Consider the following 27744-nt stretch of genomic DNA (forward strand, 5'->3'; position numbering starts at 1 on the left):
AAACTTTTCCATGCTGCCTCGGGAATGGACCTGGAAGAAGCAGCCTGTTGCAGAAAAGTGCTCAGATCCTGATTGAAATCTGTTCAATTTTTACTATTCTACATCAGTTTTGCCCCAGAAACCTCTCTGTGGGATGGGGCAGGGTGTCTCTGTGCTGCTGAGACGTGTTACTAAGTCAATAATACCTGGTTAATGCAGCTGCTGGAAGTCAAAGAGCCAGGAAAGCGCAATATGAATTGGGTGGGCGTTAGTGAGCGCGGAGCCGTGAGCCTTCGGGAGCCGGCGCTGAGCGGGTGGAAACCAGGCTGGAAGGAGCCCGGCGTGCAGAGTCCTGAGCACCTTCCAGAGAAAATCATAGAATCATAGAATGCTAAGGTTGGAAGGGACCTCTAGAGATCATCTAGTCCAACCCCCTGCACACGCAGGGTCACCTAGAGCACGTGGCACAGGACTGCGTCCAAGCGGGTTTGAAGATCTCCAGAGAAGGAGACTCCACAACCTCTCTGGGCAGCCTGTTCCAGGGCTCTGGCACCCTCACTGGGAAGAAATTTTTCCTTAAGTTCCTATGGAATTTTTGATGTTTCAGTTTCCGGCCATTTCCTCTAGTCCTATCAGTGGCCACCACTGAAAAGAGACCATCCCCGTCCTCTGCACTCCCTCCCTTGAGGTATTTATAGACACTGATTAGATCCCCTCTCAGCCTTCTCTTCTCCAGCTGAACAGGCCCAGCTCCCTCAGCCTCTCCTCATAGGGCAGATGTTCCAGGCCCCTGATCATCCTTGTGGCCCTGCGCTGGACTCTCTCCAGCAGCTCCACATCCCTCTTGTCCTGTGGAGCCCAGAACTGGACACAATACTCCAGATGCAGCCTCACCAGGGCCCCTCCCTCAACCTGCTGGAGACGCTCTTCTTAACGCACCCGAGGATCCCAACAAATGCAGAGCATCAAGTAGCTCTTTCATTTAGAGGCATCCTCAATGCAGAGGATTTATCCCAGAGCTGAAGCCAGGCGCACTCAAAGTGGAAATAAAAGAGACCCAAAGTGTTCAGGAGGCATCAGATCCAATGGGCAGTAGCACAAGGGGAGTCTTTGTCTCCTTGGGTCATCCTGTGCAGCCAGGGCACTTCTCTGGGAAGTGACTTTCTGGGCTCTGTTAATCTACAAGGTTAGATTTCCTGATCCCATTTACTCCCAAACTGAGGATCTGTGCCTGGGTTTAGACACGAGGGGGTGGCTCTGATGACAGCTCCAGGGACTGCAGATCTCAGTGACTTCGCTCCATCAAGGACCACCTGCAGATAATACTGTGTTGGTAGATCTTTATGAAGCAGGAGGACTCCGAGTGCTAATTTTTATGCCTCTTTTGAAAAACTGGCTGCCCCAACCCAGTCGTGCCTGACCCCAGCGATTGGAGGTAATTTTTGGTCCCAACTCCGGTTTTTGTCCGTGAGCGGATCCCAGCCCGCGCCCCGCCGACACGGACCGTCCGAGCCGTTCCTTGCTGGAACCTTTTATCTCAATGTGCTTCTGAGAACTTTTTATGGTAAATGTTGCTAAACTGCAAGCAAGGGTATAATAAAACAGTGATTTAAGAATAATATACTGACAACTGGAAAAAATGCACTTGACGTACCATTGTGGAGCGATAATACGGAGCCTGGTATTCAAACAACCTCTTGGTCACTCTGAAAGTCCTTGGGCAGCTTTTAAAGGCTTGCAGGCTCCAGTCGTGTCCTTGTTGCCCATTCTAAGCTGTTGTCTAGTTCATAAATTGCACGTTGTTCATCTCGACCTCCTCGTCAAAGCCCCAGCTGACACGTTTGTCTGCTGGGCTCATGCAATCTGATAAGTCATTTATGGCAATAGGAGGATAACCTAATTTCTGCCGCAGAGCGCTCGGTTCTGCATTCAAAATGAAAGGCTTTATCTCAGTTGGGGCTTTTCCTTTTTTCCTTTTTAAGCACTTGAGAGATATCATGTATTTCCATGGCTCCTCCGAGACGTTTCATCCAGTGTGTCCAATCCGTGTGCGTGCGCCGGGCCAGTGACTCGGAGGTGGGAGCCGCAGGTCTATTTGCAAAAATCAAATGTAAAACCAGGCTTTGCTGGCTGCCGCTTCCCAGTTTCCCACCTGGCCCCAGCGTGGCCCCCTCTGCCCTGGGTTTTGGGCACTCCTGCAGTGGCTGCCCGTGGCCGCTCTGCCCGATGCATCCGGACTGCGGCCCCGCGGGACGTGGAGGGTGTTAGCAGTTTGCACGGTTCCAGGCGTGGGTAAAACCACTTTGTGAAAGAGAAATCCAGTGAGCACTTAGCATGGGGAAAAGCATCCCCTCTGGCTCAAGCCAGGAATCGCTGCTTCCAGGGAGGGCTGACGTGGGATGTGCTGCTCTTGGCCTCTCCTTTTACCCTCTGGGACACATCTCCGACGGAGAAGGGGTAGGAACAAGGCAGCCCTTGGGCTGCTCTCCCCACGTGGGATCTATCCAGCCTTGGAACGAGGACCATGCCGCACTCGGTGGGTCCCTGTTGGGCATGGCCAGCGTCGTGGATGCTGGGGCCGTGCAGTGGAGCTTCAAGCAGGACCAGGACTGTGACTTTTTGGGAGCTTCAGCAAAGCAAGGCATGGGCGCTAACCCCGGGCTTTGCCTAGGCCTAGAATCAAATCAAATGTGGTGTGTAATCACTCTCTGCAAAGTGACAGCTTCTCCGACGTGTTTTGGGAGCTCTTCCATCCACAATACCCCGTGCTGTGGCTTAATTTCCTCCACACCTCTGCATTGTTTTACAGATTCATTGCAGTCCGGTGTTGCTTTTCCAAATCTCATTTTCTAGCACCTAAACAACCTCACGTGTCAGCCCGGGACCCTCACAAGGAGAGCTGGATTTGGGAGGCTGTCTGAGCGCGTTAACGTTAGGTCCTACTCAGGCTCCTGGGGCTCGTTGTCTACACACGGGAACCCATCCAGGCTCCTGAAAATCGCAGTTGTGTTTCAGAGAAATCCTAGCGAATCCCGCGGTTCCCCAGAGTGAGGGCGGGAGGACACGCTGATGGTCGGCTATGGAGGCACCGGGGCACTTTGGGACAGCGCTGCGTCTCCAGCGAAGCAAATCCTGCTGCAGAAAGTTCCAGCGGGAGCCGTCGGAGTTTCCGGGAAGCCACCTAGTGGTTTCGGATTCGCACGGTTCACGCCAGGAAGAGGGAAGCTGGAGTGGCAGGAACGGTTCCGCATGCCGGTGCCGGCGTCGCCGCGCACGGAGCGGCGTACGGAGCGGCATGCGGAGCTCGGCCCCGCCGCGATGTCGCGAGGGCAGAACGCGGCACCGTGCCCTCTTTCTGGGTCACGGAGGAATTAGATATTAAGCGGGGTGAGGTTATCTAATGCCCTGCAGCTTGTCTCTTCCAAAGAAGGAACGTGATGGACCTTCTTACGTGTCCTCGTGGCCTTCATCGGCTGTGGGTGGCATCGGCCGCCCTCTTTCACAAAGCCGCGGTGATGCAAGGACAGACACGGGTTTGGAGCAGCTTCCGCGCAGGTTGGGACGAGGATGCAGCAAAGAGGCAGAGTCTGCAGTGGAGAGGGAGACTGGAGGTAGGTGCCAGCCTTGATGGAGCCACAGCCTGGCCCCAGGTTCTGTGGTATAAACCAGCGAGGTTGTGTGGTTGGCGCCCGTGTTGTCCGACACTGCCCGACGCATCCTCCGTGCGCCGCTCCGGACGCTCTGCAGCGTTTTGAGCGGCGCTCGCTCCGTGCCGCTCCACCACCCCGGGCTCTTCCCGGAGCTGCGTGGCCGCTCGGGCCCCATCCCGTCCTGCAGAACGTTTCACTCCCACCTGCACGGACAAGTTTGCATCCGTACTCAGTGCAGCTGGGGATTCTTCTGGCTTTGCTTCCGGACCCGAGGTTGTTTGACTTCCACTGCAGGTTTCTGGAGCGTTTTCAGTGTTTCCTGGTGCAATATCTGCACGTTGCACATTTGTGACTAACGAAATACCGATGCAAAGAGCAGGGCTCCTTGCTCAGCTCCTGACCACGACCTTGTGTAAGTAGCTCCTCTTTCCTACGCCCGCCGCTGAGCTGTAATGTGCACCCACACAACAGGAGCTGAGTCTGAACGTGTTTCCCTCGTTGCCTTGCAAGGAAGCCAGGCGGGATAGCCCTAATGCATATCAAGATACACGGCACTCGCTGCTGCCGCCGCAGCCCTTCGCCAGGCCGGTTCCGCTGTCATCGAGGGAAATTAGATTGTTCCTGACAAATCTGCGACGGGACTCCCTTATCATCTTGTTATCGTCTAAGTGCTTACAAATAGGTTGCTTCATGACTTGTTCCATCAGTTTTCCAGGAGTTCGAGTTAAGCGACCGGTTCGTAATTCCCCGGCTTCTCCCTCCGCCTGTTTGCAAAGCCGGCTGCGGCATGCGCTTTTCCTTTGCAAGCCTCTCCTGCCTGCCTCCAGGTAACACAGGAATAATCGCTCAGGAATTGCTTCAGCTGAGCCTCTCCCGGATGCCTTTGGAGCAGCGTATCCCGCCAGGCTGAGGAATGGACAATGCCCTGTCCTGGTGCCTTGGCGGGAGGCCTTCTCTGTCCCCCTGTGGTTCTGGCTTTGCTGTTTCGCTTGATTCCCGACCTTTCTGTTCACTCAGCAGCCCTTTTGGAGGGTTAAGGTTATTGAGGGAAAGGTTTTGAGTGTTCTCTATAACCTGCAATGCTGCTGAAAACGTGGGCCTGGCCACGACCGCGGTTACCATCAGCACAAGCTCCTGTTAGCAGCCATGGAGCCACACGGCTGCCGAGGTGGGTATAATCCGACCCTTTGAGGGATTCTCAGGAATGTCGAGTAACTTTTGGTGTCAAATTTGGCACCCGTTGCTATGACCTCAGTTTTGAGGCAGTGGCGATCCCAGTGTTTCGTGGTGCCTGGGAGACATCATGCGTGGCATCACACATGCAGGAATCCCTTTGTCACGTTGTATTGACCTTGCCAATGTCTATTTATTTATTCATTACATCTGTTTGCTGATTTCTCAATTCCTTTTCTTTTTCCTTTTTTTTCCCCCCCCTTCCCTCCAACAGGAATCATTAACCAATGGCAACAAGAATCCAAGGATAAAGTGATTTCCCTCCTGCTAACCCACCTGCCCTTACTGAAACCAGGCAACATCGAGGCGAAAGTCGAATACATGAAACTCTTGCCTAAAATCCTGGCGCACTCGATTGAACACAACCAGCACATCGAGGAGAGCCGGCAGCTGCTGTCCTACGCGCTGATCCACCCGGCCACCTCGCTGGAAGACCGGAGCGCGCTCGCCATGTGGCTCAACCACCTAGAGGATCGCACGTCGGGGAGCTTTGGCAGCCAAAACAGAGGCCGCTCCGACTCTGTGGATTACGGGCAGACGCACTACTATCACCAAAGACAGAACTCCGATGACAAACTCAACGGATGGCAAAACTCTCGAGACTCGGGCATAAGTGTCAGCGCTTCCAGCTGGCAGGACAAAAACCTGGCGTGTGAGAACGGCCATCTGCCCCTCTACTCCTCCTCCTCTGTCCCCACAACTATCAATACGATTGGAACTAGCACAAGCACGAGTAAGTACCAGCGTGAAACGCCGGGGAGGGCCGCGCAGGGCCGTTTTCCACAGCATAGACCCCCCTGCTAGAAAATACTTCTTTGCGGTACTTAGTAGAGGAGCTGGTTTCAGTTGGGCCAAAGAAAACTCCTCCTTTCCTACCTGCTTTTTATTTCCTGCCTATTTTTCCCCCTATTCCTGTAGGATTTCAAAAATCTAGCAGCTGGAGAAGAGAGTAAAACAGCCAAGAAGCTGTAAGAACAAAAATGCGCAATGTCTAAGGCAGCCCCTTTTCATATAACTAAATCTAGATTTGGAGGTCACTATTCAAAAGTTCCTAAAGTGATGCAGGAGCTGAGGTTTCATTGCCAAACGTGACTGAGGGCCTCGAGGCAGAGCCTTGTTGCAGCCTGGTCGCCAAAGTGCAGGTGTCATTTCTAGAGCCAGGGACCCATCATCTTGAGGGCACGTCTGAAAACGTCCCCCTGTATTTGTGGGGCACAGGGAGGCCAGGCTAGTTGCAACCAGTGGGTTGTAGACAGGCAGCCCTCAGTGTTTTTCATTTCACCTGGTGGAGCTTTTCCCCCGCAGAGGCCCTTCCCAAGCTTTGATGGGAATGACACATGTTGCAAACCGGAGCCCAAGCACCGGGCAGCTGGAGGTGCTGCAAGGCAGCGTGGCTGGAGATTGAGCTCCAGTTTTGCGTGGATGTTTAGTGCCGCTCTCACTCTTTTAAAGCCGCCGTTTACGCCTGCTCGCCGTCTCCGGGGGAGAACAAGCACGGCGTTTTCTGCAAGTGTCTTGGAACCTTTTCTGTGCGCTCACTCGGAGCCGAGGGCTGTCGTGATTGCTGTTGTCTTTGCTCCTAATGAAACGCAGTCTGTGCTCCGAGACCTTCCGCAGCTCGTGTTACACGGCGGCGGATCATTCCAGACAGGGCATGCAGGGCTCTGTGAAGGAAGCCAGCAAGTTCTTCTGAAACTCATGTTTTCTCCCTATTTTGGTACGGTCTTCTCACTCTTCCTGCCCTCTCACACTGCCCTTTCTGTGCTTGGTTCACGGTTCGTCCTCGTGACCGTCTTGTTCCTCGCGCTGACAGTCCCCTCCTTCCCAGCCCTCTACCTGACGCTGGTTGCAGGACTCACCTGTGCCCTGTCTCGGTTACTGTGCTGTAGTTTTGCCCGTGCTGTTGGGGTTGTCCTGGCAGGTGATTAATAGCAATAGATGCATGTTCCTGCCCAGAGCTGTTCTGAGTTTTGGCTCCCTGTCCCCAGCCTTCCCCATCTCTGCAGCCCTGTGCTCACCTCGTGCTGCTGCTCCCATGCCGCCTGCAAGCCTTGCTCTCCTCCTTCCCCTTCAGCTGGGGGGATTCTCCCAGCCTCCTGGCATCTCCCTCACTAGGAAGCATGCGGAGACGGCGTCTGGGAGGCCGGGGCCCTGGGTTTTCCTGCCAGCGCGTGGAAAGCCACGGTTAAAGAGCTGAAAGCTTCCAAACGGTCACTGACGGCTTCTGGCTTTCTTCCCCTCCTGTCATCAGTGCCCCGCTCAGGTGGCATTCCAAAGGGACAGTGACAGGAGAGGCTGCTCTTGCTTTATAGCCGTAGCGCTCGCACAGCTCGTCCCCGGCGGGCGCCCTTGCAGGCCCTGCTGCTCCTGCCCGGAGGTGTCGGCGGCGGCCGCGGGCGCCCGGAGCGCGCGGAGCAGAGGGAGGAAGCGCCGGGCACCCCGTCCCGCGGCGGAGACGGCGCCGTGGGCTGCTCCCCCGCGCCCACTCGCGGTGCCTCCGACGGCGCGGCCCGCGCGTGCAGCTTTGGACGCGAGTCAGATGGCGCCGGGGACGGCCCTGACGCAACCCTTGGCAGCCGCCTCCGAGCCCTGCCGGGCTCCGCGGCCGCGGGGCTCCGAGCGCTTCCGCGTGGGAAAGGATTCCCGAGGAGGCAACGCGTCCCCACTCTGCTGCCTCTCTCCCATGAGGTTCTCCTTGGCCCTCCTTGTTGTTTTGATGCCCGGGGGTTCCTTGGCCCTCCTTGCTGTTTTGGTGCCCGGGGGTTCGGAGGTTTCTCACACTGGGGAGAGATCCCAATGGGGGGGATTCAGAAGGGATTTGGTTCCTCATGTTCTGAACTAAATGTGGAGAGGTCCGACAGCGGGAATAAGTTGAACCTGTGGATGAAGAGACTTTCAGAGCTTCAGGTGAGGAGCTGAGAGGCTGGAGGCCCCGATATCACCTCCCTGAAAGGCGGTTCCAGGGACACTCGCTGAGGAGACCCAGGACACGTGAAGATTGGGATGCTCCAGATCGGCTTTGGTAATGCCAGAGCAGGCTTGCAAAAATAGCTCCTGGTTAAACGGCTCTGGCATTCTGTAGCACGTTAGTCACTGGTGGTGGCTGAAGTTCTGCAAGAAGCGTTACATTTTCAAGGGCATTTTTCCAAAATCCCCTTGTGTGTTGGCTTCTTGGAGCCTTTTTACACACAGACTTGTCTGTTCAGGGGAGCGGAGAGCAGCCGCTCGCCCCATGGGCCCCACGTGTGAGCGAAAGGCACAGAAACCTGAGAAAAGCCTGAACTGCTCCCAAGGTGCTACGGTGCTGAGGGCTTTATCCTCAGTTCTCCCAGAGCAAAAACAGCACCTCGGAACATGGCAGATGTCGTGGGGTTGCAGAAGCCCCTCAAGGTGGCACCTTTCTCAGTGGGACCTGAGCAGAGGAGGTAGAGGAAGTCCTGGGATCAGGACCTTCCTCTGGCCCAGCTGGACACGCAGAAGCACAGGATGGTTGAGGTTGGCAGGGACCTCTAGGGATCATCCAGTCCAGCCCCTGCTCCAGCAGGGACACCCAGGGCACGGGGCACAGGGTGGCAACCAGGCGGGTTGGAAGATCTCCAGAGAAGGAGCCTCCACAGCCTCTCTAGGCAGCCTGTGCCAGGGCTCTGGCACCCTCACAGCAAAGAAGCTCTTCCTCACATGGAGATGGAACCTCCTGGGTTTCAATTTGTCCCCGTTACCCCTTGTCTTGTCGCTGGCCACCACCAAGAAGAGTTTGGCCCCATCCTCCCTACACTCTCCCCTCAGGTACTTGCACATGTTGATCAGATCCCTCTCAATCTTCTCTTCTCCAGGCTGAACAGGCCCCGCTCGCTCAGTCCTTCCTCATAGGATAGATGCTCCAGTCCCTTCATCATCTTCATGACCCTTCGTTGGCCCCTCTCTCGAAGCTCCAGGTCCCTCTTGTCCTGGGGAGCCCAGAACTGCCCCCAATGCTCCAGGTGCCTCCCCAGAGCTGAGCAGAGGGGCAGGATCCCCCCCCGGTCCTGCTGGCAACGCTCCTCCTGGTGCAGGCAGGAGCCCATCGGCCTCCTTGGCCATGAGGGCACGTTGCTGCCTCACGGGTACCTTGTTGTCAACCACACACCAGCCTCAAGCCCGGCGCCGGTGGCCGTGTGAGCCCAGCTCCCTCCTCCGCGTCCTCCTGGCTCGGGTACCGCGCGGTGCCGGGGGATCCTTCGCAGGATGGTCCCGTTCCTGCTCCGAGCCTCCCCCTCGGCCCTGTCCCCGTGTGCCTCGCGCTGGCCTTGCCTCGCATGACCCCTGCCCAAAGAGCCCTGTCGTGGCGCTTCCTGGCACGTCCCCGTGACTGTTCTTCGTGTCACAGCCTGATTCAGCATCAAGATTTATAGCGCCCTTATGCAGGGATCCTTTTTCCTGAGCTTAGCACTGAGGTAAACACATATTTCTATAACTGAGGAGGTTTGTAGAAGCTTCTGAATGCATCTTCAGCCAAATCTAGTCTTAGGTGTCCAGCTGTCGTTTGCATGAGCAGCCCTGTGGTTCAGCAGGACGCCGATAAAGCATCAGGTTAGTTCCAGCCCACGTTTATTCCCATGCATGGATAGGAGCATGTGTCCCACTAGCCGAGCATTTTGCACAGGGATCTGCGAGAGGTTTAAGCAGCAGCCACCTCTCCGGGACAGCCTTCCCCAGCATCACGGTCCTGCTGGAGGCTGAGCCTTGCAGCACGGGGAGTTGTTGCTTTTGAAGCCTCCTTTGGGTTGTAACGCTCCTGCTCACGTATTTTGATGGCAGCACACCTCAGCCTCACCGCTCCTCATACGGCAGCTCACAAGCTTCGTAACGCGGTGTTTGCTCGGACGCGAACATGGGGAGTCCACAAACAGATGCTAAAGGATAAACGTGGCCGGTCAGCCTGTGTCCCAACCCCTCCAGCCAATCAATATGTCCATTAAGCTTTAACTTCCAGGCAAATCCCTCAAACTGAAACAGTTTGAGTTTTATTATTGCTGGTTTTGATTTCTCCCGTTACTTGGGGGGGTTTACACCAGTAGGGGTTAATCCAGCAGCATCTTCCAGACTTCCCAGGCCCAGCTCCACAAAGACCCTGCTTGTCCCTGCTGCTGAAACGGGGCAGAGCCTCTCCCAGAGGAATAACGTGGTGATCTCGCCCCAAGTGCTTTCATCTTGCGTTGTGGCATAATTAGATGCAACACTGTTATGGTTTAGGGTTTAAATATGGATGGTTGAGGTTCACATGAGAATTTGCTCCGTGCTTTTCTCCTCTGCTTCTCTTTGACTCGACCTAGACCCAGAGCAATGCTGCGAGAACAGACCTGGCTTTGTCTGCAGGCTGGTTGGGTTTACGGAGGGCTTGGAAACGTCACGCAGCTTTATCCTTAATTTCTACTTCTCTCCAATGGTGCTGGCTGACGTTAGCAAAGATTTGAGGAACTACTACAAGAGGGCAAGGAGAGATCTCTGCTCTCCAGCATTTCCAGGGCAAGTGCTGCAAGGACGTCGCTCTGGGTTTGCACCCATGATCTGAGAGTGACCCAGTGTCATAAGTGACTGGTTTGGAGCTGGAGCAACCTCAAGGGTGTAGATCCATGGAGAGTGATGAAAATCAACATATTGCCACCCACCCACTGTTTCAGACAACTGCCTCCCTGCATGCTCATAGCCTGTCCCGTGCAGCTCGAGCTACAGCTTTAAAGCAGACTTGGAGTATGCTGGGAATGAAGGTGGCCTCCTTGCGGGCTCGTGAACACAGGCGGGCAGGAGGCCAAAACTACCCCAGGCCGAGTGGGAAGGGATCAAGCAGAGCCCTCAGCTCTGCAGCTGACTCAGACGGCAATTACAAAATGCCTGCGTTGCAAAACACATTTGCAGGGTAGATGGGCCTTTAAATATCCAAAGTGAAACAACAGAAAAATAAATTCAGCCCTTTTTCTCCGTCGCACAGGGGCAGCAGGACTGAAGAAGTGCTTTTCCAGGGCACGAGGCTTAGCAGGGGAGCTTTTGCAGAGACAAAATGCTCAGAGCACCTCATTCTGCCTGTCTACCTGCGCAAACACCTCTCCCCTTAACATTATTAATCCTTAAATACTCTGCTCTGCAGCTGGCAAAGAGAGGAGCCGTCATCCAAACTTCTGTTTAATTTTAATAAGAGCAGCACAGCCCTTGGCTCTGCTCGGAGGCTCCGTGACAAAGGGGTAAGAAATGAAAGTTACAGCCCAGCAGTTTCTTGTGCTTGAGCTCTGACTCCTTTCTTTCCCCTGTGTAATTGGTTCCACCTGAGTATGATCTGATTGCACAGGGGGGCTCATTTGGCAAGGGAAAGCACAGCCTCACTTAACCCTCTGTTCCCTGCCTGCTTGGAAGGGAGTGAGTGTGGAGAAAAAGGAGGGTCTCTGGTTAAATATTGAGAAACTGGGGTGTACTTGTCACCATCAATGCACTGATTGAAACCGAACCATGAGGACAGAGAGCAAGAAAAAAAGGATGGTGCATGGAAGGAGTGCTAGGTGCTCCTTTGGGCAATATCAGCTGCAGCTGCAGAGGTCAGGCTTCAGTTCCTAGCCCTGCCATGTGTCTGCTGGACGGGTCTTTGGGTCACCTACTCCCAAAATGTAGCGTGGCAATCACAGCGTTACTTCTTTCAGCAGCTCGTGGTGAGACTTTCCTTGGCGTCATCTTTGGGGTAGAGCCAACGCATTTAAACTCCCCTGGGAGTTCAGGTTCCTGGGGACACGAGCTGTCAGTCCTCCTGCAAAAGGGCGAAAATATCCTGATTCTACTGCAGGAGCAGCAGTAAGTTGCCCAAAACATCTTAATTTAAGAGCCAAATGTTGCAGGTGTTTCTCACAGATAAACGAAGACCTTCTTGTGCAAATACCTGAGCAGAAGGTGTCTCAGTGTCAAATGCAGACAGTGCTTCAACAAGGATGAGATTCTGCAGTTGTGACCTTGCTCGTGGGATGGTAGCACAGCCCAGCCAGTGTTTGGGCCAGCACAGAGCAGTAGCACACCAGGGTCTGTGCCGTGGGATGGCCACAGAGAAGGTAGGTGCTGCTCACAGTAGATGCCTTCCAGGAGTCTTGTGTGTTGACCAAGGGTCTTTCTCCTGCCTGTGCTTCCAAAGAGAGCAGGAGGTTCTTCCACATGGTAGGAGAACAGGGCAGACCTCAGGATTGAACATCCCCTAAAGCAGAGCTCCTGGACACGGGGACAGTGTTTATGCAGGGAGCTGGTACAAGCTCTTTGGTGTTTTAGTGTCGCTGTGCTGCCCAGGTCCCTGACCTGTGAGCAGGGTGATCCTTGGACCAGACGAGCTGCTTTTGTGCACGAAGGAGAGCCGTGATGCGCTCCGACCCCTCCAACACGCTTCCCAGGGAGGTCTTTGCTAGCAGGGTTGCAGTGGTTTGTCCAAGAGCAGAGAGAGCAGTGCGAGGTAGGAGAAATACCTCTTTAACCTACTTGTCCAGCAAAAGAAAAACCCTTTATCTTGTCCCGAGTCTGAAGAGATGGTTAAATCAGCGCACTTCCCAGATTCATGCCAGGATTCCTGGCTCTCCGCTGCACCTGCCAGCTCTTGAGAAACGTTCCCCTTTCAGAGCGATGCTCCAGTGTGGGCAGGAAGAAGCGCTGGTCCCCAGACTCCCTGGAGCCTCAGGGAACTTCAGGGATGCAGGTAGCAGGAGGGCACCCTGCAGAGAGAAGGGCCACCCTGTGTCCCCTCTTCCGGAGCCAGCCCTGTGCCACCCTCCTCTAGAGGGGCTCCTGCCATGTCCTCGTACGCAGAAGAGAACCCACCCCAGGTGCTGCTGCGCAGCCAGCTCCGGAGCCAGCACCCGTGCGTCAGCCTGGGCCGGGTGACGCCGCTGCGGGACGGCGCCTGCGTGTGCCCCGCTTCTCGCTGAGGCTGCTGACGCGCGAGACTGCAGATCTGGGGCAGAGCCCCGCTGAGAGCCCAGGGGCAAAAGCAGCACCTAGAAAGCACTTGCCGTGGGCAGAGCGTGTCCTGCACCGCCGTGCAATCCACTGTTGTCTGCTGCTGTAGAGTGACCTGTTATTGTAGCCGGGACCCGGCTGATCCTAGTGTCTGGGTGGGAATTGCATGTGTTAGCCCGAGGGAGCAGCTGGGTTGTGGACAGCTTGAAGTACAACCACCTCCTCTGGGCGGATTTGCTGCCACGTGAAGGTGACTGTGTGTTCTCAGCGTACATTTAGCTTCTACAGGGGGACATTCTTCTTCCCATGCAGAGTTAGCAGTTAAACAGCAAGCTGTTTTGCTCTAAAAAATGTGTGTGTGCAAAAGTCTTGAGAGTAAAGCAAAACAAATGTACTGTTCTTACTACTGGGGGTTTAGCTTTGTAGTCAGGAATTTTCTTTAGAAAATTCCCCTTCTTCTCAGTTGGCCGTGAGTTGGCTTAGCACGTGGCTACTCCCCTACCAGGTGTGGCTGGTGTAGAAATAAAGAGGAGGACTCGGGTGGTGCATGTAGCAACGAGCCCGGCGTTGGCCAAGTTGGCATTTTCAGGAGTTGCTTTCATGGGACAGCGCCCTTGAACTCACAGTATTCCCTATTAGTTACCCCGTGGGAGACTGGGAATCCAGGGGAAGGTGGAGGCTGCAAGACCTTTGTTCGTCTGTTTGTTTTTCTTCTACTGGAGGAGTAAAATTGGAGGGTTTTCTGCCTATATTGTATGTGAGGCTTTCAACTGTAGTAGACTGGGACATCTGTTGTCTTGCTCATGCCCTCTAGTGTTACCTGTACCGCTGGATAACACTTCTAGGAGTTTTCTAGGCATCCTCAAATACAATTTCTTGCAAATTCTGGATTTAAAAACAGGGGAAAATTCATACAAGAAGATAATTGTGACTAAAGTTGTTCTCCACAATCCGTGAAGGGCTCTGCGCCCTGTCGCTTGAGCAGGCGAGGAGGTGAACGCACACGGGACTGTGCCCTGGGCTCCAGGGGACCCTGGAGCACAGCAGCCAGCCCTGGGCTAGGAAAATGTGTTTGTCAAATGGAAGGGATTCGTCTGAGGGGAAGAGAAGGAGGCTGCCGGGGTGGACGTGTTTGCAAGGTCACATGTGAGGATGCAGGAACCTGGGCTGCCCCCCTTGAAGACGACCCTCTACACTGAGGGGAAAAAAGGATTCCCATGTCTAAACTCCAGATCCACTTTTCCACTATGGAATCAAACTGCTCCGACTGTCTCTCCTTCTATTTCTAGCTATGTTTGGGCAGTCTAAAGGTCAGGCTGACTATTCACAGCGAACGTTGAAGTGGGTAACGCGGTGGGTCCTGCTGCGTTACCAGCTCGTCTCTCCTCCAGACTTTGTGGCTTGCTCCACCAGTGTCCAGGTGGCCACAAACCCTCCCCTTGCTTTAGGAATCAATGTCTGAGATCCACAAAACCATGACACAGCATAACCAACCCGTTGACCTGCGCAGAGTGTTTTGCTTCAGGCACAGCATCCAGGCCAGCGTTTGGGAGAGTGGCTCTCCCAGTCCTGCTTGGCTGAGGCCTCCGGTGTCTGCACAGATGGCATTTGGTGGCCTCTTCTTGCAGGGGATCCCCAGCTGCGCATCCCTGGAGAGGGACGACCCATTTTCTGGCCTGCAGCAGTTGGGTTTGAGTGATGCAGGCAGCAAAGCGGAGCTTTGTTAGTTCGGGTTTCCAAGCGCAAGGAAACGGGGGTGAGGTCCCCATCACGTTGCCCCGCTCGGCTTTTACGCAGCAGAAGACAGGGGCAGATGCGCAGCCTCCACCAGCTGCTTTTTGGCTGTGTGAAGATCCTGCTCTAGGCAGGGCGTTGAGCAAGGGCCTGGTGGGGTCCTGGCCATGGAGTGGGCTCGGGCATCCCCGTAATCCACCGACCTTGCCTCTCTCCCGGGTGTTTCGTTGCCTCGCTGCAGGCCACGGCTCGGCGCGCGCGAGGCCTCCCGGCTCGCTCCTCGGGCACCGCTCCGCCGCCCGGGAGCCTGCTCCGTGCAGGGCTCAGGAGAGCTCCCCTCCGGCACAGCTCCCCTCCTGGCTGCCGAGGAGGGAGGATTGGAGCCGCCGCGCAGGCCTGATGGATGGATCCCAGCCCGGGGTGTTTTAGCAGCCGCTCCGGTCCCTGTCACGCGGCCGCGCGGGTGCCGGTGATCTGCGCATCCTCATTGCACGTGAGCCTGTTCCTCTCCCCAGGGGAAGCTTTGCTTTGCTCCTGGCCCGGCGACGCTCCCGCGTCCCCGTCCGTGTTCCGCGCTGCAGCCGCGGGAGCCGTCGGCTGGCGAGCGGCTCCGAGCAGGAGCGGGACGTGTGGGCCCTGCTTGGGGACAGCTTGGGACGCGTCTCGTGCCGTGTGTCCGTGAAGCACGTCCCGAGTAATGTCCCAAGGAATGTCCCCTACCAGCCCGTGCCTTGCCCTGACTTGGCTCCTTGCTGCTTCCACCGAGACACTTGTGGGTGCTCAGCAGCATCGAGTGAGATGGGGCACGCGCTGGCAAAGGCACGAACGCTCCCCAGACCCTTTCCGCTCCTTGCAGCCTCCGGGCACCGCGTTCTCCCAGCCTTTCCTCCCGACGCCACGAGACCGGGTTTCCTCGTGTCTCCTCCTGAGCGTCTCGGTGTGCTGAGGAACCCCCGAGAGAGCCACCTCTCCGTCACGCACATTTTGAGTGCTGTGAACCTGCTAGATCTGGTGGAGAAATAGGACACGACGCGCGCTGGCTGCCACCGCCACCACGTAAGAGCTGCAGACGACTTGCCGAGCGCAGCGGCGTTCAACCCACGAGCTGCTTTTCCGAAGCTGGAGAAGGGCAGGATTGCTCTGCTTCAGATTCTTCCCAAAGTGAATCCAGCCTCTCTCCCGACTGCAGCATTGCACCAGGACTTGCTGCGTTACCCTGGCTCAGTAACATGCTGATATTTAATTAACTTTTGACTTCTGGTTTAAAGGAGCAGTGCGCAAAATAGTTATTTACTTCATTGAAAATGCTTTTAATCGTTACCATAATTATAGCTTCCTGCTCTTTTGGAGGATATTTTTCTTCGCAGGGGGAAGGGATGGGAGGAGGGGGAATGTTTGCCGTTCTCCTTGTGGTTATCACATCCTTCAAATTACTAAAAGAGGCTGGGATAATAGGTCTAGTGATTATATATAGGCACCATCTGCTCTGCTGCTGCTTCCTATCAAAGTGCAGTTAGGAGAGTGCAAGCAGGATATTTTCTCTCCAGCTATATTAAGACTCTGTTTCCAACTCGGCTCCAAAGCAGAGCTCTCTGAATGCAAATGGATCAAATGCACTGTGATCAATGGCTCATTTTTGGCAGCCTTGAAGCTGAACCGTTTTTTCCCCCTCTCTCCCGGTTTGTTGCTCCCGTTCGTTCCGCGGTTCTGCGAAGGGCGAGCGGCTCTGCGCTGGCCGTGCTCGTGCGGCTCCAGGCCCTGCCTTTGCTGAGCAATCCAGACTTTTATGAGTGCAGAGCGCTGGGTTTTTGCTCAAGCACAAGGGAGGGACTGTTTCGAGGATGCTGAGGGCAGGGTTTCACTTGGTAGAGGAGGGAATGGGCTGTGCTGAGGTGGTTTGGGGCAATAACGGGGACGGGTAGGAGCCCTGGCCGCCCTGTTTTCCACCGCTGTTTGTGTCAGTGTTTTGGGTGGCAGATGGAGTCACGAGATGCTGCGGGGTGCTGCTCAGTAAGGGCTGCATCCCCCTTGCATCTTCTGGTGCTGGGGACCCAACAGGCTTCTCTCCTCTTCTGGAGCTGGGGAGATTTTAACTCTCTAAAGAGCCTCCTTTGAAGAAAAAGACAGAGGAGAGGAATTGAGCAGAGTCCAGGAAAGGAAGGGGCCGGTGGAGTCGTTGGGACGGGATGTCCGAGCTGCGGTCCGGCCGGGCCCCGTTGGCTGAGGGTTTGCAGACAACGTGCACCCCTGCGGGGTCCTGGGCCTCTCCTCTTGGCAGAGGGACCCTGCAAAGAGGCAGTGTCGTCGCATCGTGGCTCCGGCACGAGCAAGGGAGGATTTTCCCCCTGGAACCGAAAGCAAAAACTGGGGAAACTCTGGGGTAACTAGTGAGGCTTGGCCTGGTGCTGCAGCCTCGTTATTAACGGACTGGGATTCCCCAGGGCCGAGAGCTGTTCTTCTGTGGTTTGTGCATAAATGTATGAGAGAAACCACATTTACTGGCCCGGAGATGAGGGCGCTGCGCTCCCCGGCGAGCAGGGCCAGTGCAGGTCAGGGTAGAGCCTCCCCACAACGCTCCTTCCCCTCCATCCTGGGTGCTGCTCCCCATCTCCAGCAGCCACGGGAGCCGCTTGCATTCGTCTTTCCTGTTCAATCCCTGTCTGAACTTCCAGCCCATCCAGCACGGTCCCGCCAGGGCCAGGCAACCCCGTGGGCTGAGGAGAACCCCAGCGCGAAGCTCCGGAGAAGTTCCTGGCTTTCTGCTCTTCCCTGGAGCTCGCTGGGCCTCCTTCCAGGAACGGGAAGTCCTCAGTCCCTCTGGGTGACTAAAGCCACGAACCAGCCGTGTTTACGTGGCCTTAGATGCCCCCAGCAGCGCCCTGGGGCTCCGGCCCTGCTGCCACACGAAGGGGTAGATAGAAACCGTTGTCGTCCCGGGGTCCTGAGCCGCGGCCAGAGGCAGCGCGGGGCTCTGGGCGGCCCTGCAGCGTCCCCCGCTCACAGAGAGCAGCAGCAGCAGGAACAAGTGGGTTATTGTTGCCCCGTCCGGTCCTTGCCTTGAATGGGAACCGCGTGTTAAAATGCCGGTTTTATTCCCAGTTTGTTGGAGAGGCTCTTGCTGCAGTCCGTGCTCCTTCCCGAGGTCTCCGGTCAGGGCAGCGCTCGGCTCATGGCTCTTTTTTCCCTGCTAACACGCACAGCTTCCCGGTGGTCGCTTTTATTTAGGACTGTTGGGTTTTTTCCCCCCGCTGCGGCTCGTGTTCGCCTGTGATTCAGAGCCTGGGACACGGCTCATCCGGCACCGCACAAACGCAGCTGAAGTCACAGCCTCAAAATCGGGGGGGGGGGGAGAAAAACACTGAGAAAAGACTCCCAGGGTTAGGGGACATTGTGCCGAAAAATGTTCCGTCCCGCTTGGCCACGCTTTGGGAAGGAGGCCAAGAGCCAGGCGGGCAGCGCGATTCCCTGGCACTGCTTTTGTAGAGACCCGGCAAAAGAAGTCGGAGAGGCCATGGATGGGAAAGGCATGGCCTGCCGGGATCGTCTTCCCGGAGCGGGCGATGCCTCCTGGTTGAGGAGCAGGAACATCCCGCTGGGGTTCCCGGCGGGATGCTCGGGGTTCCCGCACCGCATCCGGCCGTGCAGCCTCGCGGAGCGAGCGCAGGATCCGCGCTCCGCAGAGCGGATCCTTGGGATCAAACCGCTGCTTCGCATGTCTTTTCTCACGGCTTGGTAGAGCTGAGCCGCAGATTTGCAGAGCGGGACAGGAATGGGGTGTGATTGGACTCTCTTGGAGCCTGTAGCGAGGTTGGTGGCCAAGAAAAGAAAGAGAAACTCCACGTGCGCTCCGGAAGGGTTCGACGGGCGCCTCGCAGCGCTTCTGCTTCCTCCAGGTGGGAGAATATTGTGCTGGGCAGTCCCCCGGCTGGCCCACGCACGGCAGGAGGGTGCTGAGCTGGTTTGAACACCCTCGGAGCTCCAGGGAGCTGCTGAGGACCCAAAACGGTGGTGCCAGCAGCTCGATGTCCCAAGGGGCACCTCGATTGCAGCGTCTCCCCATGCAGACGGCGTTGGGTGTGCGATAAAGCTGGGTTCATCCAGGCAGGTCCCATGTGACATCGGCTCCGCTGGGGACGGAGCTGTGCTGGGAACTGCTCCCTCGGCCGCCGCTGTGGCCCGCGGGTCGGGGACTGATGTCCCTTTTCCCTGCATCCCGTCATCCCGGCCCCGCAAGGAGCTGTGCTTTGCTTGGGCTTTGCGGCAGTGTGTTCCGAGTCCGCATCCTGCGCGGAGTCGTCCCGCGCCCCAAACAGCAGCACGTGGAAGCGGTTGGGTCCTCGCTGCTATTTCTTTAAATTTTTTCTTTCTTTGGAAATAGGAAGCCTTAGCTTGATTGAAAACAGGAGGCAAAACTGCGTTTCCCAGTGCTCCAGGTTCTACTTACCTAAAAGCTCCCAGCGAGCTCGTTGATGCGCAAAAGGCAGAATTACAAAACCAACGTGAGTGATGCAGTAGGTAAATTAAATAGGCTAGTGGGTGAGAAAGCGCAGAAAAACGGAAAATGATCCGGAAAGCTAATTTTCCACTGTCGGTCTAAATCTGCTTGCGTGTCCTTGTCGGCCCTTTGAGTTTTGCAGTGCACGTTGCAGCAGCGGGGAAGCTCTTGCCGCCCGGCACTCGCACACGCTTGGGAGTTCCAGCGTTCCCGCCGTGTCCCGGCTCGGCTGGGATCACCGGCTCCCTTCGGAGGCCGTTTCCTCCCTTTGTCATCCCTGCTCCGAGCGCCGGCGGGGCAGAAGTTCCCTGACTGCATTATGGAAGTTTTATCTTCCCATAGAAAACTATATTGACTTCCTTTTCACATTAAAGCCGAATATTTGCTTAAAAAAAAAAACACAAAGAGGCAAGATGGGAGCTTAACGTTGTAAACTCGTGCTCCTTTTTCTTCCAGAGCTCAGCACGTGCAGCCTGTTCATTTCCCTAGGGGAGCTCCTGTTTCTCCGCAGGCTCCAAGGGTGTCGAGGAGGGACGGGACCAAGCGGCACTGGCCCTTTCAGGGTCATGATCTGCATCCTCTCCTTCCGCAGAGGATCCCGACCCAGCAATGTCTTTCTTAATGTCATGCTGCATGGTTATAAAGAGGAAAGGGTCCCTGAGAGGGACAGATCCCATCCCGGAGCCACAGCACTGGTGGCCCAAGAGCTCGTGGGAAGTGATGAGAGGGGTTTCAAGAAGCTCTCGTTTCCCTGTGCCCTTTATGGTCACATAGAGCGAAGCCAGGGCAGCGCTGAGAGCTTTTGAGCCCCGCGCTGGAGCTGGAGAGCTTTGGAGCGGGCCGGGAGGGAGCCCGGGTCCCATCGGGATCCTCTTCCAGCGTTTCCCAGCGCGGCGCTCGCCCGCTTCCCCGCCAGGAGCATTCAACGCGCTCGGAGCCGCCCGCCTCGGGTCGGAGCAGCGACGCCGGCGTCCTGCTCTGGTTCAGAGGAGGCAGGGATTTATTTCAAGCCTTTGCAGCAAGTTCCAGGTTATCCCAGCACGGCTGGGAGGCACGATGATAAAATCTCCGTCTCGGCTGTTAACAGCACCAAGCGACTTCTTGGGTTCATCCCTTTCGGAGGAGCTATCCCAAGCGCGGCCGTCCCTGGGGATCTGCCTTTCCTCACGCTGACGGACGTGGTTAATGACGTCCCGCGAGTCACGCGAAGGACACACGTATTTCCTACGGCAGGAGGCTTGTTTCCATCCGGAGCTTTTCCAGGAGGACAAGTACCGGGAGGCCTCTCCCCTTCGGACGCTGGGGATCCCGGCTCCGGCGCGGCCGTGACGCTCCACGTTCGCCACTTGGAACCAGCCAGTCAACTGATGGACACCTCCATGGCTCACCGGCACCTCTTGACCTGCAGTTCCCCCCTTTTTTTTTTAATGTCACCCACTTCTTTGTGCGGGGCGGTGACCTGGGAAGCCGGCAGCGGTGGCTGCAGGAAGAGCCGCAGGGTGTTGCGGTGCCGAGGACGCGGCGCCTCCGGAGCCAGGCTGCAGCGCTCCTCCTGGAGCGCCGTTCCGAAGCCAAGCGCGGCGGAGTTTCCCTTCCCGCCGCGCTGTCAGAGCCCACATAGCTTCTCCGAGAAGACCTCCGTAAATACATCTATTTTCCTGTCAGGAAACGCCACGACTTTAGGAAATTTAGCGCTGCTCTGAAAACAATTCCTGTTCTCACTGACATCCTCTTCTGTCAAGAGACTTCTGGAGGATGTTTCTACTGCTGCTTAGTGGGAAAGGGGGGAATTTTTTAGCACAAGCCCTGCCCTTGGCCTCCCTGAGCCCTCCAGTTGTCAGGGCCTTGAAGTGCTTGGCCATGGGCAATACTAGAAAGCAGCATTTAAGGAACTTCCCATTTGTGCTTTGGGAGGAAAATCAACAGGAATGATGGATTTCCCTGAGCTTTTGGGCAGATTTGGTTACCTGTCACGGTGCCACAAGTCTCTACCCAGGCGCCTCCGGAGGCGTTTTGGGGACGCGGTCATAGGAGAACAGTCCCTGGGATTAAGTCCAACTATTTTCCTTTGGTGCTCTGCAATAAAACGTGGAAATAAGTATTTTATACCTGAAAGCCTTAGGTTATAGTATATTAAATGGGTTATAGTATGTTAAATGTCTTTATGTTTAACTGTCATATGGCAGTTTAATGACTTCTATGACCAACAGAAATTGAGTTTGGTTAAGCCAAGAGACCGACTTTTTGCTGTATTTTTACAGGCAGAAAAGACAGTTCTTCAGTATCTGTCTTCTCCTCCATATGCCATATATTTCTCCCTATTGACAAACAAACCAAAGATATCTGAATCTTTGAGGAAATACCTAAAATTAATGAGATAAGATATTAGAAGAAGGCTGAAAAAAGGAGCAGGCTGAGAAATGAAGCTCAGGCCACTCCATGGGATCTGTATTTAAAGATACAATCAAGATTAAGCATTCCTATCAAAACTGTCAAAAGAATAAGATTTTCTTTTTTTTTAATACTCTGCAAACATAAGAAATTCTCCTCTTTGCCACTGAAAGGCAAGTAAATGCCCCTTCGTGTAAAGGTAGCTCTCAAGAATTAACTCCAGATCACAGGAGTTCTTGCCGGAGCCTGTCCAGCTTTGCTGGTGTTACTTGTTAAAAACAAGTGGAACGTGGCCGTGTCACCGTGTCAACCCGGTGCTCTTATGGCCAGCGATAGGCTGGTTGAATCCAAGAGTTTAGCAGGAGCTGGAAAAGGTTAGACGTTAATCTGGAGAGCAGGTACCTCCGTGGTTAGGTTAGGCAGGGGGTAACTGCTTGTGCTCGAGGGCACGAGCCACGTCCTGGCCCACGCGGGGAGAGAGAAGCTTCCCGTGGGCTGTGTGCTGGAGCTGTATCCCTTTGGGAATTCCCATGTCTTTCCTGGGAGCGTTAGGCTGTGGATACTCTCAGGGACGGGATGCAGGTCTAGGTGACTCGAGTGGGGCAGGTTGCTGCGCTAGTGGCAGCGTGTGCTTTGGGTGAGACACGCGAGGACCTGAGGGCAGGTGCAAACAGCAGGAATCCCGCAGCTCCGGCGGGGCCGGCACGGAAGCGGGAGAGCCTCAACAGCCGCCCAGCTCCTGCTAGGAACCGAATCCGGGCACTTCCTTCCCGTGGAGGTGCTCCTGCCCCGCTGCCCCTAGCAGGCCAAAGGAGGAGGTCAGCGTAGGGCTCGGGTGGTCCCGGCCGGCCCGGCGCTCCGAGGCGCCCCGAGGAACCGCAAACACGGCTTTCGGGCGGCTCTGCTACATCCCGGCACGCGAGGGGGGAATAACCTGTTTGATTTTATTTTTTTTCAGTTCTCTCAGGCCAGACACACCACAGCCCTTTGAAACGCTCTGTGTCCCTTACCCCACCCATGAATGTGCCAAACCAGCCTCTAGGACATGGATGGATGTCTCATGAGGACTTACGAGCTAGAGGACCCCAGTGCATCCCTTCCGATCATGCCCCCCTGTCTCCACAAAGCAGTGTAGCCTCTTCGGGAAGTGGTGGGAGTGAACATTTAGAAGATCAGCCTTCCGCTCGTAACACATTCCAGGAGGAAGGGAGTGGGATGAAAGGTGAGTGACAACGAGACACCTCCCCTGTACCCCAACCCCGGCCATCGGGGGAGGCCTCGGCCCAGCTCCTCGTCCCCGTGCTGGGCCGGGCACAGAGAGGGCAGCGGAGAGCCCTTTCCCTCGCGTGCGATTTTTTGCTTTGATTTTTTGCGATTATTTTGTTTTCTCTTCGAGAACCCTGAGCTCTAGGTACACATACAGCACGTTTAGTGCCACGACCACTCCAGGGCTGCGTGAACCTGCCCGTTTTGGCACGTGTGCCAGGCTGAGCACGCGCTCCTGAACCCGAGCGGTTCCCGTTGCGCAGTCTGTTTTTTCCCGATATGCTGCAAACTGCCAGATTTCCTCCACGGTGTGTGCCTCTAGCTGAGCTCTCTTTTTTCTTTTTTTCTTTTTTCTATTATGATGAAAATAGCTTAGTGCAAGTTTAGTGAGCCCTGTGTAATCTATCACTGCGGTGTCTGCTGTGACAAGAAACCCACCAAGCGCTTGGAGAAGTTTTTGGCTTAAGAGACTGAATTTATCCTGCGTTCTTCAGTTGTTTTTTTTTCCATGGTGCCTGCATTTCGCAGAGACTTCTAGCAATAAGAGACCTTGTCCTGTTGGTACGTAAGGCAGAAATTAAACACTTAATGAGCACTCCCTCCTGCAGCGCCTTCGCTAACGAACGGTCCTCGGGGTGTTTGGTCTCCAGCGTGCAGGGACGTGACAGGCAGCGTGTTTGTGTCTTCCAAGATGCTGCGTTTTGGGGTTCCTGCTGCAGCTTCCCGATGGGAATGTGGGCGTGCGACGGCGTTCTCTGCTCCGCAGGGTTGAGGCTGTGTAGAGATCTCCAGAGCTAGGGACCTTCTGGTGGACCCGCATCCCGCAGGACCCACATCCCACCGTCCTCAGCCCCAATGGGAAGAAGCTGCTGCAAGGCTCGTGCATCCCGCCCGCATCCTCCGGGCTAGGCCTTGTCAGGGCACGAACTTGGGAAGGAGTCGGTGAAATTGTGGAGGAGGGTGAAGGGGAAGCCTGACTTTCTGCATCCAGGGCTTGACCCTGCAAGCCCCTGAGACCCTTTCCATGGGCAGGTGGCACAGAGGGGTCTGCCTTGCGTAGCATCGCGCCGGGTTTCTGCTGAGGGAGCTGGGGAAGAGGCTGCAGGGCCTCGGCTCCCCGGGATTAAAAGCTGCAGCTCTGGGATACGGATGGTAACTCTGTGGATAGTTTTCCCCGGATAATTTCTGGGGCTCGGGCCGTTCGCCCAGAGTGCTGGTGCATCGCAGGGGAGGCTCTTGCTAGATGCCACTGCCTCTATTTCCCAGCTTATTTTTGAGTACCGCAAACTGCCTGTGCTGAGGGAATCCTGCTCCAACAGGAATCACGAGCAGGCTGCTCCCCTGCTCCTGGAAACGGGAACAACTGTCCCCGACTGTCCCGACGGCCGCAGGGCTGGTGCCCACGGGCAGGAATTAACTGCCTGCCCGAGCCCAGCTCCTGCTGTGGGCTCTCCTGCAAAGCCCCTTCTGCCTCCGTGCGGCACCTCGGAGCCCCGGGGGCTGGAAGGGGCCTTGAGAGACCCCCTGGCCCTGCCCGAGGCAGGTTCGGCCCCTGCCTGCGCCCGGCCCCCTCTTCTCACCTCCCTGCAGGGCGATTGCTGCCCTTCGTGGGCTCCTTGCTCCGTGCCTCGCTGCCCTGCTCCCTGGTAAGGTTTACCAGCACCTCACCTGAACTTCCCGTGTTGCTGCTTTTACCAGTGTCCCAGGGAACAGGCAGAAGTGACCGTTCCCATCTACAGCCTCATGTCTGAAGGCTGTTGTGGCCTCTCCCCACGGCTGCATCTTCTTCACCCTGAACCAGTCCAGTTCATCCGTTCTTTCTTCACAGATCATATTTTCTAGACTTTGGCTTTGCCCTTGCTCTTCTGTTCCGGGCTTTAGCCTGAAGGTCCGTGCCTTTCTGAAGGCGGGTTTTCCAAAGGTGGATTCAGGAGTCCAACTTCACCGGAGCTGATCCGGGAAGACCGGCTTCCCGTGCCATACAGAGAGGCTCTGCTCGTAGCACATCAATACGTTGCTCATGGTTTGCAGGTGACCCCATGGCACTAGTTCTGCGCGATCCGCTGTGTCCCCGGATCTCTCCTGCAGGAAGCACTGCCTATTCCCTGCGCTTCGTTTGGGCAGGTTCCTCCAGAAATGCGCAACTTGGTGCATTTTCATTGGAGTGCCTCTAATTTTATCAAGACTCTTCTCTCCATTTGCCAAGATCCTTCTGAATTCCGGGCATGTCTTCCAAAGTGCCTGCAGGCACAGCCGCTTGCTGTCATCTGCACTTTAAATAAGCTTGCTCTCTTTCCCATCCTCCAGGCTATCCATGAAAACAGTGGCTAAAACCGGACCCACCGTAGTCTCGTACGGAGCATTACCGAACAAATTCTGCCCGTTTTGCCGTTTATCTCCCCTCGTGTCGCTTCCCGGGAGCTTTTGTGTGTCCCGGAGCATCAAAGCTCTGCAGCTCCGAACTGTGGCCATGGCAGGAGGCAGCCTGTGACAAATCCATCACGTTGTTGCCCGTCCCGGTGTTTCGGGATGGGCTTGTTGTGATGCAGCACACGACAGCACTAGAGCAAGTCCCTGCTCCAAAGGGCTGTTGGAGACGAGTGAGTTTAGAGAGTAGATTTCTTTTCGATCCCTGTTTCTGGAATCTGTTTCTTGGCAGCGCGTTGGGAGCGGGCTGGGATGCGCCGCGCCGTCCGGGCGCTCCCGGGGACATCCCGCGTCCGGGGTGGCTGCAGGAGGAGCCGTTCCTTCCCGTGCCAGCAAATATCTGCACGCTGGCAAAGCTCGGGCACGGAGTGTGTTTGAGAGGCGCACGAGCAGCGCGGGAGTCCTCGCGTTGGACGCGGTGCTGCTGACAGTTATGCCATGGTTTGGCAATTAGGTCCCGGGAACGGGTGATTAACGAGGAGCTCCATATGTGAACAGAGTAGCTGGTTGCTCTGCAGGGATCATTAGGAAGTAATGACTGCGTCCGGCAGGTTGGCTTTCCAAGGACTGTGAAATCACCTTAAAAAGGCCTCGCGCCTCCCTGTTCCTTGCGGAAGAGGAAAAGAGCCCTGGGGTGGCTGTGCATCAAGGTGCCTCCCTCTGCCCTAGCTGTCTCATAGGGCTCCCCAAAAATTGGGGGCTTGGGCCCAGGCATTTGGCTTTTCTGCAGGGCTTATTGCATGCGTGAGGTCCCAGCTCTGTGTGGAAAGTGTCTCTGCAGATGCTCCTTTCAACAGATAGAAGCACCAAAACCAGATGTTCCTGGGGGACGCCAGATCAGGCACTGCTCCTCGGGTGGCATCACTGAAATGACAGGTTTTTGTCAAAATGCGGTTGAGATTCAACTCTCTACCTGCGCTGGAAACAGGAGGATTTTGGTTACTGTCGGTTGCACATAAGGATGTACAAAGAGGCACAACACCTGTTGGCACAAACTGCTCTGAGATGTAGCTGAAAGGGTAGATAATTTTCAGCACCGTTTTTCCTTCCCCTGCACTCCCCCTCATGTGAAGTTTTTCTTGTTGCAGAGGAAGGATGTGGTGAAACCACACTGATGTCTGGAGAAAACAGGTATATAAGGAGCATCCCTCCAGCATTGCAGACAGCAACAGGGAAGGAAGTTGCCTCAGTGCGTTCGGTGGTCCTGGGTTGTAGAACCATCTTTTATGCCATTTTTTCCACATCTAAAGTAAAATGAGAATCACTTTATTTCCCTTCAAGCAGGTGTTTAAATTTTGAGTCCATATCACCTTCCGTCGTGTCTAAAAGCAGTATGTGTTGTCTGCAAAACAGCCTTTTTTTCACGTTAAGCTCATCCCAGTCACCAGTTTCTGCAATTTCCACCTCCTAGAGATGAGGGCAGTTAAAAGCTCGCCGGGGCCGTGGCAGTTTGCAGACATAAGGCTCCTTCTCCGTGGGGCATCTCCAACCAGGGCCGTCCACAAGCTGGTGTCCCCAAAACTGGGGGACCAACCCAGTTTTCAAGCTGCTGTTGAGCCGCTCTAACATAAATCTTAGCAATCGTGGTGGATCACGCACTGTCCTGTTGCAGCTAGTGCAGGGTGCACATATATAATCCTTGCTCTTAGTCGTCTTCATTTTCTCCTAGCAAGGACATTTTCTTTATTCTAAGCCCAGAACGACTAAGCTCTATTCTAAGCCCAGAACGACTCTGAAGTAGTTTTGTTGTGGCCTTCTCTAAACCAGGCTCAGTATATACCAGCGAGCCTATATCCACCACTCTATCCAGGCTGCAACAATCCCTGGAACAAATCCCTACAATTTTTCTCTACCATTTATCTTGGGCGTAGCACTGATTTAACTAATAGTGCTTGAATAAAGAGACTTCAAAAACCAATGGACTGATCCACAGATGAGCTCACGTCCTCCGAGCGGTCCCTTAAAGTCTAGCGGGTGCCGGGAGCAGCAGCGGGACGAGGAGGCCGCTGCCTGATAAACCCCTCGTGCTGTTGTTGATCTTATCGGGTGTCGTTAAACAGTGTCATAAAATAAAAGGGCGTTCTTGTCTCTCTGCCTTTGTGCTGCAGATGTTCCAGCCTGGCTGAAGAGTCTCCGTCTGCACAAGTACGCGGCGCTCTTCTCTCAGATGACGTACGAGGAGATGATGGCACTCACCGAATGCCAGCTCGAGGCACAAGTACGTCTGGAGCCGCTCGGAAAGCCCTTAGCCCCGTTTCCTCCTCGGCTGCCCTTGTCCCTCCTAAGAACTCGCTGTTTGTTCAGTTGGTGGACGCGCTGAAAACCTCCCCTTCTGGCTTCACGTGGTTTCGCTTGCAGAGGGTTGAAAAACAAACAGGAAGAGGAAAACTGAGTCTAGGGAGAGTGGAAAAAACGCGTTGTACCTGAAAGAGACCTTGTCCCTGGCTTCTTATTGAAGGAAATTCCCAGCTTTTTCAAAGTCTGTATTTGTATCTGCTGGTAGTTCCCCAAATCCTGAGCTGTGTAAGTGGCTGGAGCAGCCTTGCTGCAGGAGGGGAGGCTTGCAGGCCACCTGCCTGCAGGATTCCTCTCGCTGCTCACACCGTTTCCCAG

General features: G+C 55.4%; 1 protein-coding gene across 3 annotated transcripts in view; it reads left to right on the forward strand.

Moving 5' to 3' along the window:
- Positions 1–27744, forward strand: part of SAMD4A (sterile alpha motif domain containing 4A) — an 85825-nt gene that overhangs the window by 44066 nt on the left and 14015 nt on the right. For 2 of the 3 annotated variants that reach the window (XM_088539020.1, XM_088539013.1), the window contains exons 2-4: positions 5077–5595; positions 22397–22660; positions 27240–27349. In XM_088539020.1, coding sequence (XP_088395146.1) covers positions 5077–5595; positions 22397–22660; positions 27240–27349 — 893 coding nt within the window. The remainder of the gene's footprint in view (positions 1–5076; positions 5596–22396; positions 22661–27239; positions 27350–27744) is intronic. The other variant, XM_088539025.1, reaches the window with a different exon arrangement.

Source organism: Tinamus guttatus, unplaced genomic scaffold, assembly GCF_059628265.1.
Source record: "Tinamus guttatus ecotype Peru unplaced genomic scaffold, ASM5962826v1 Tinamus_guttatus_pri_ptg000048l, whole genome shotgun sequence".
NCBI lineage: Eukaryota > Metazoa > Chordata > Aves > Tinamiformes > Tinamidae > Tinamus > Tinamus guttatus.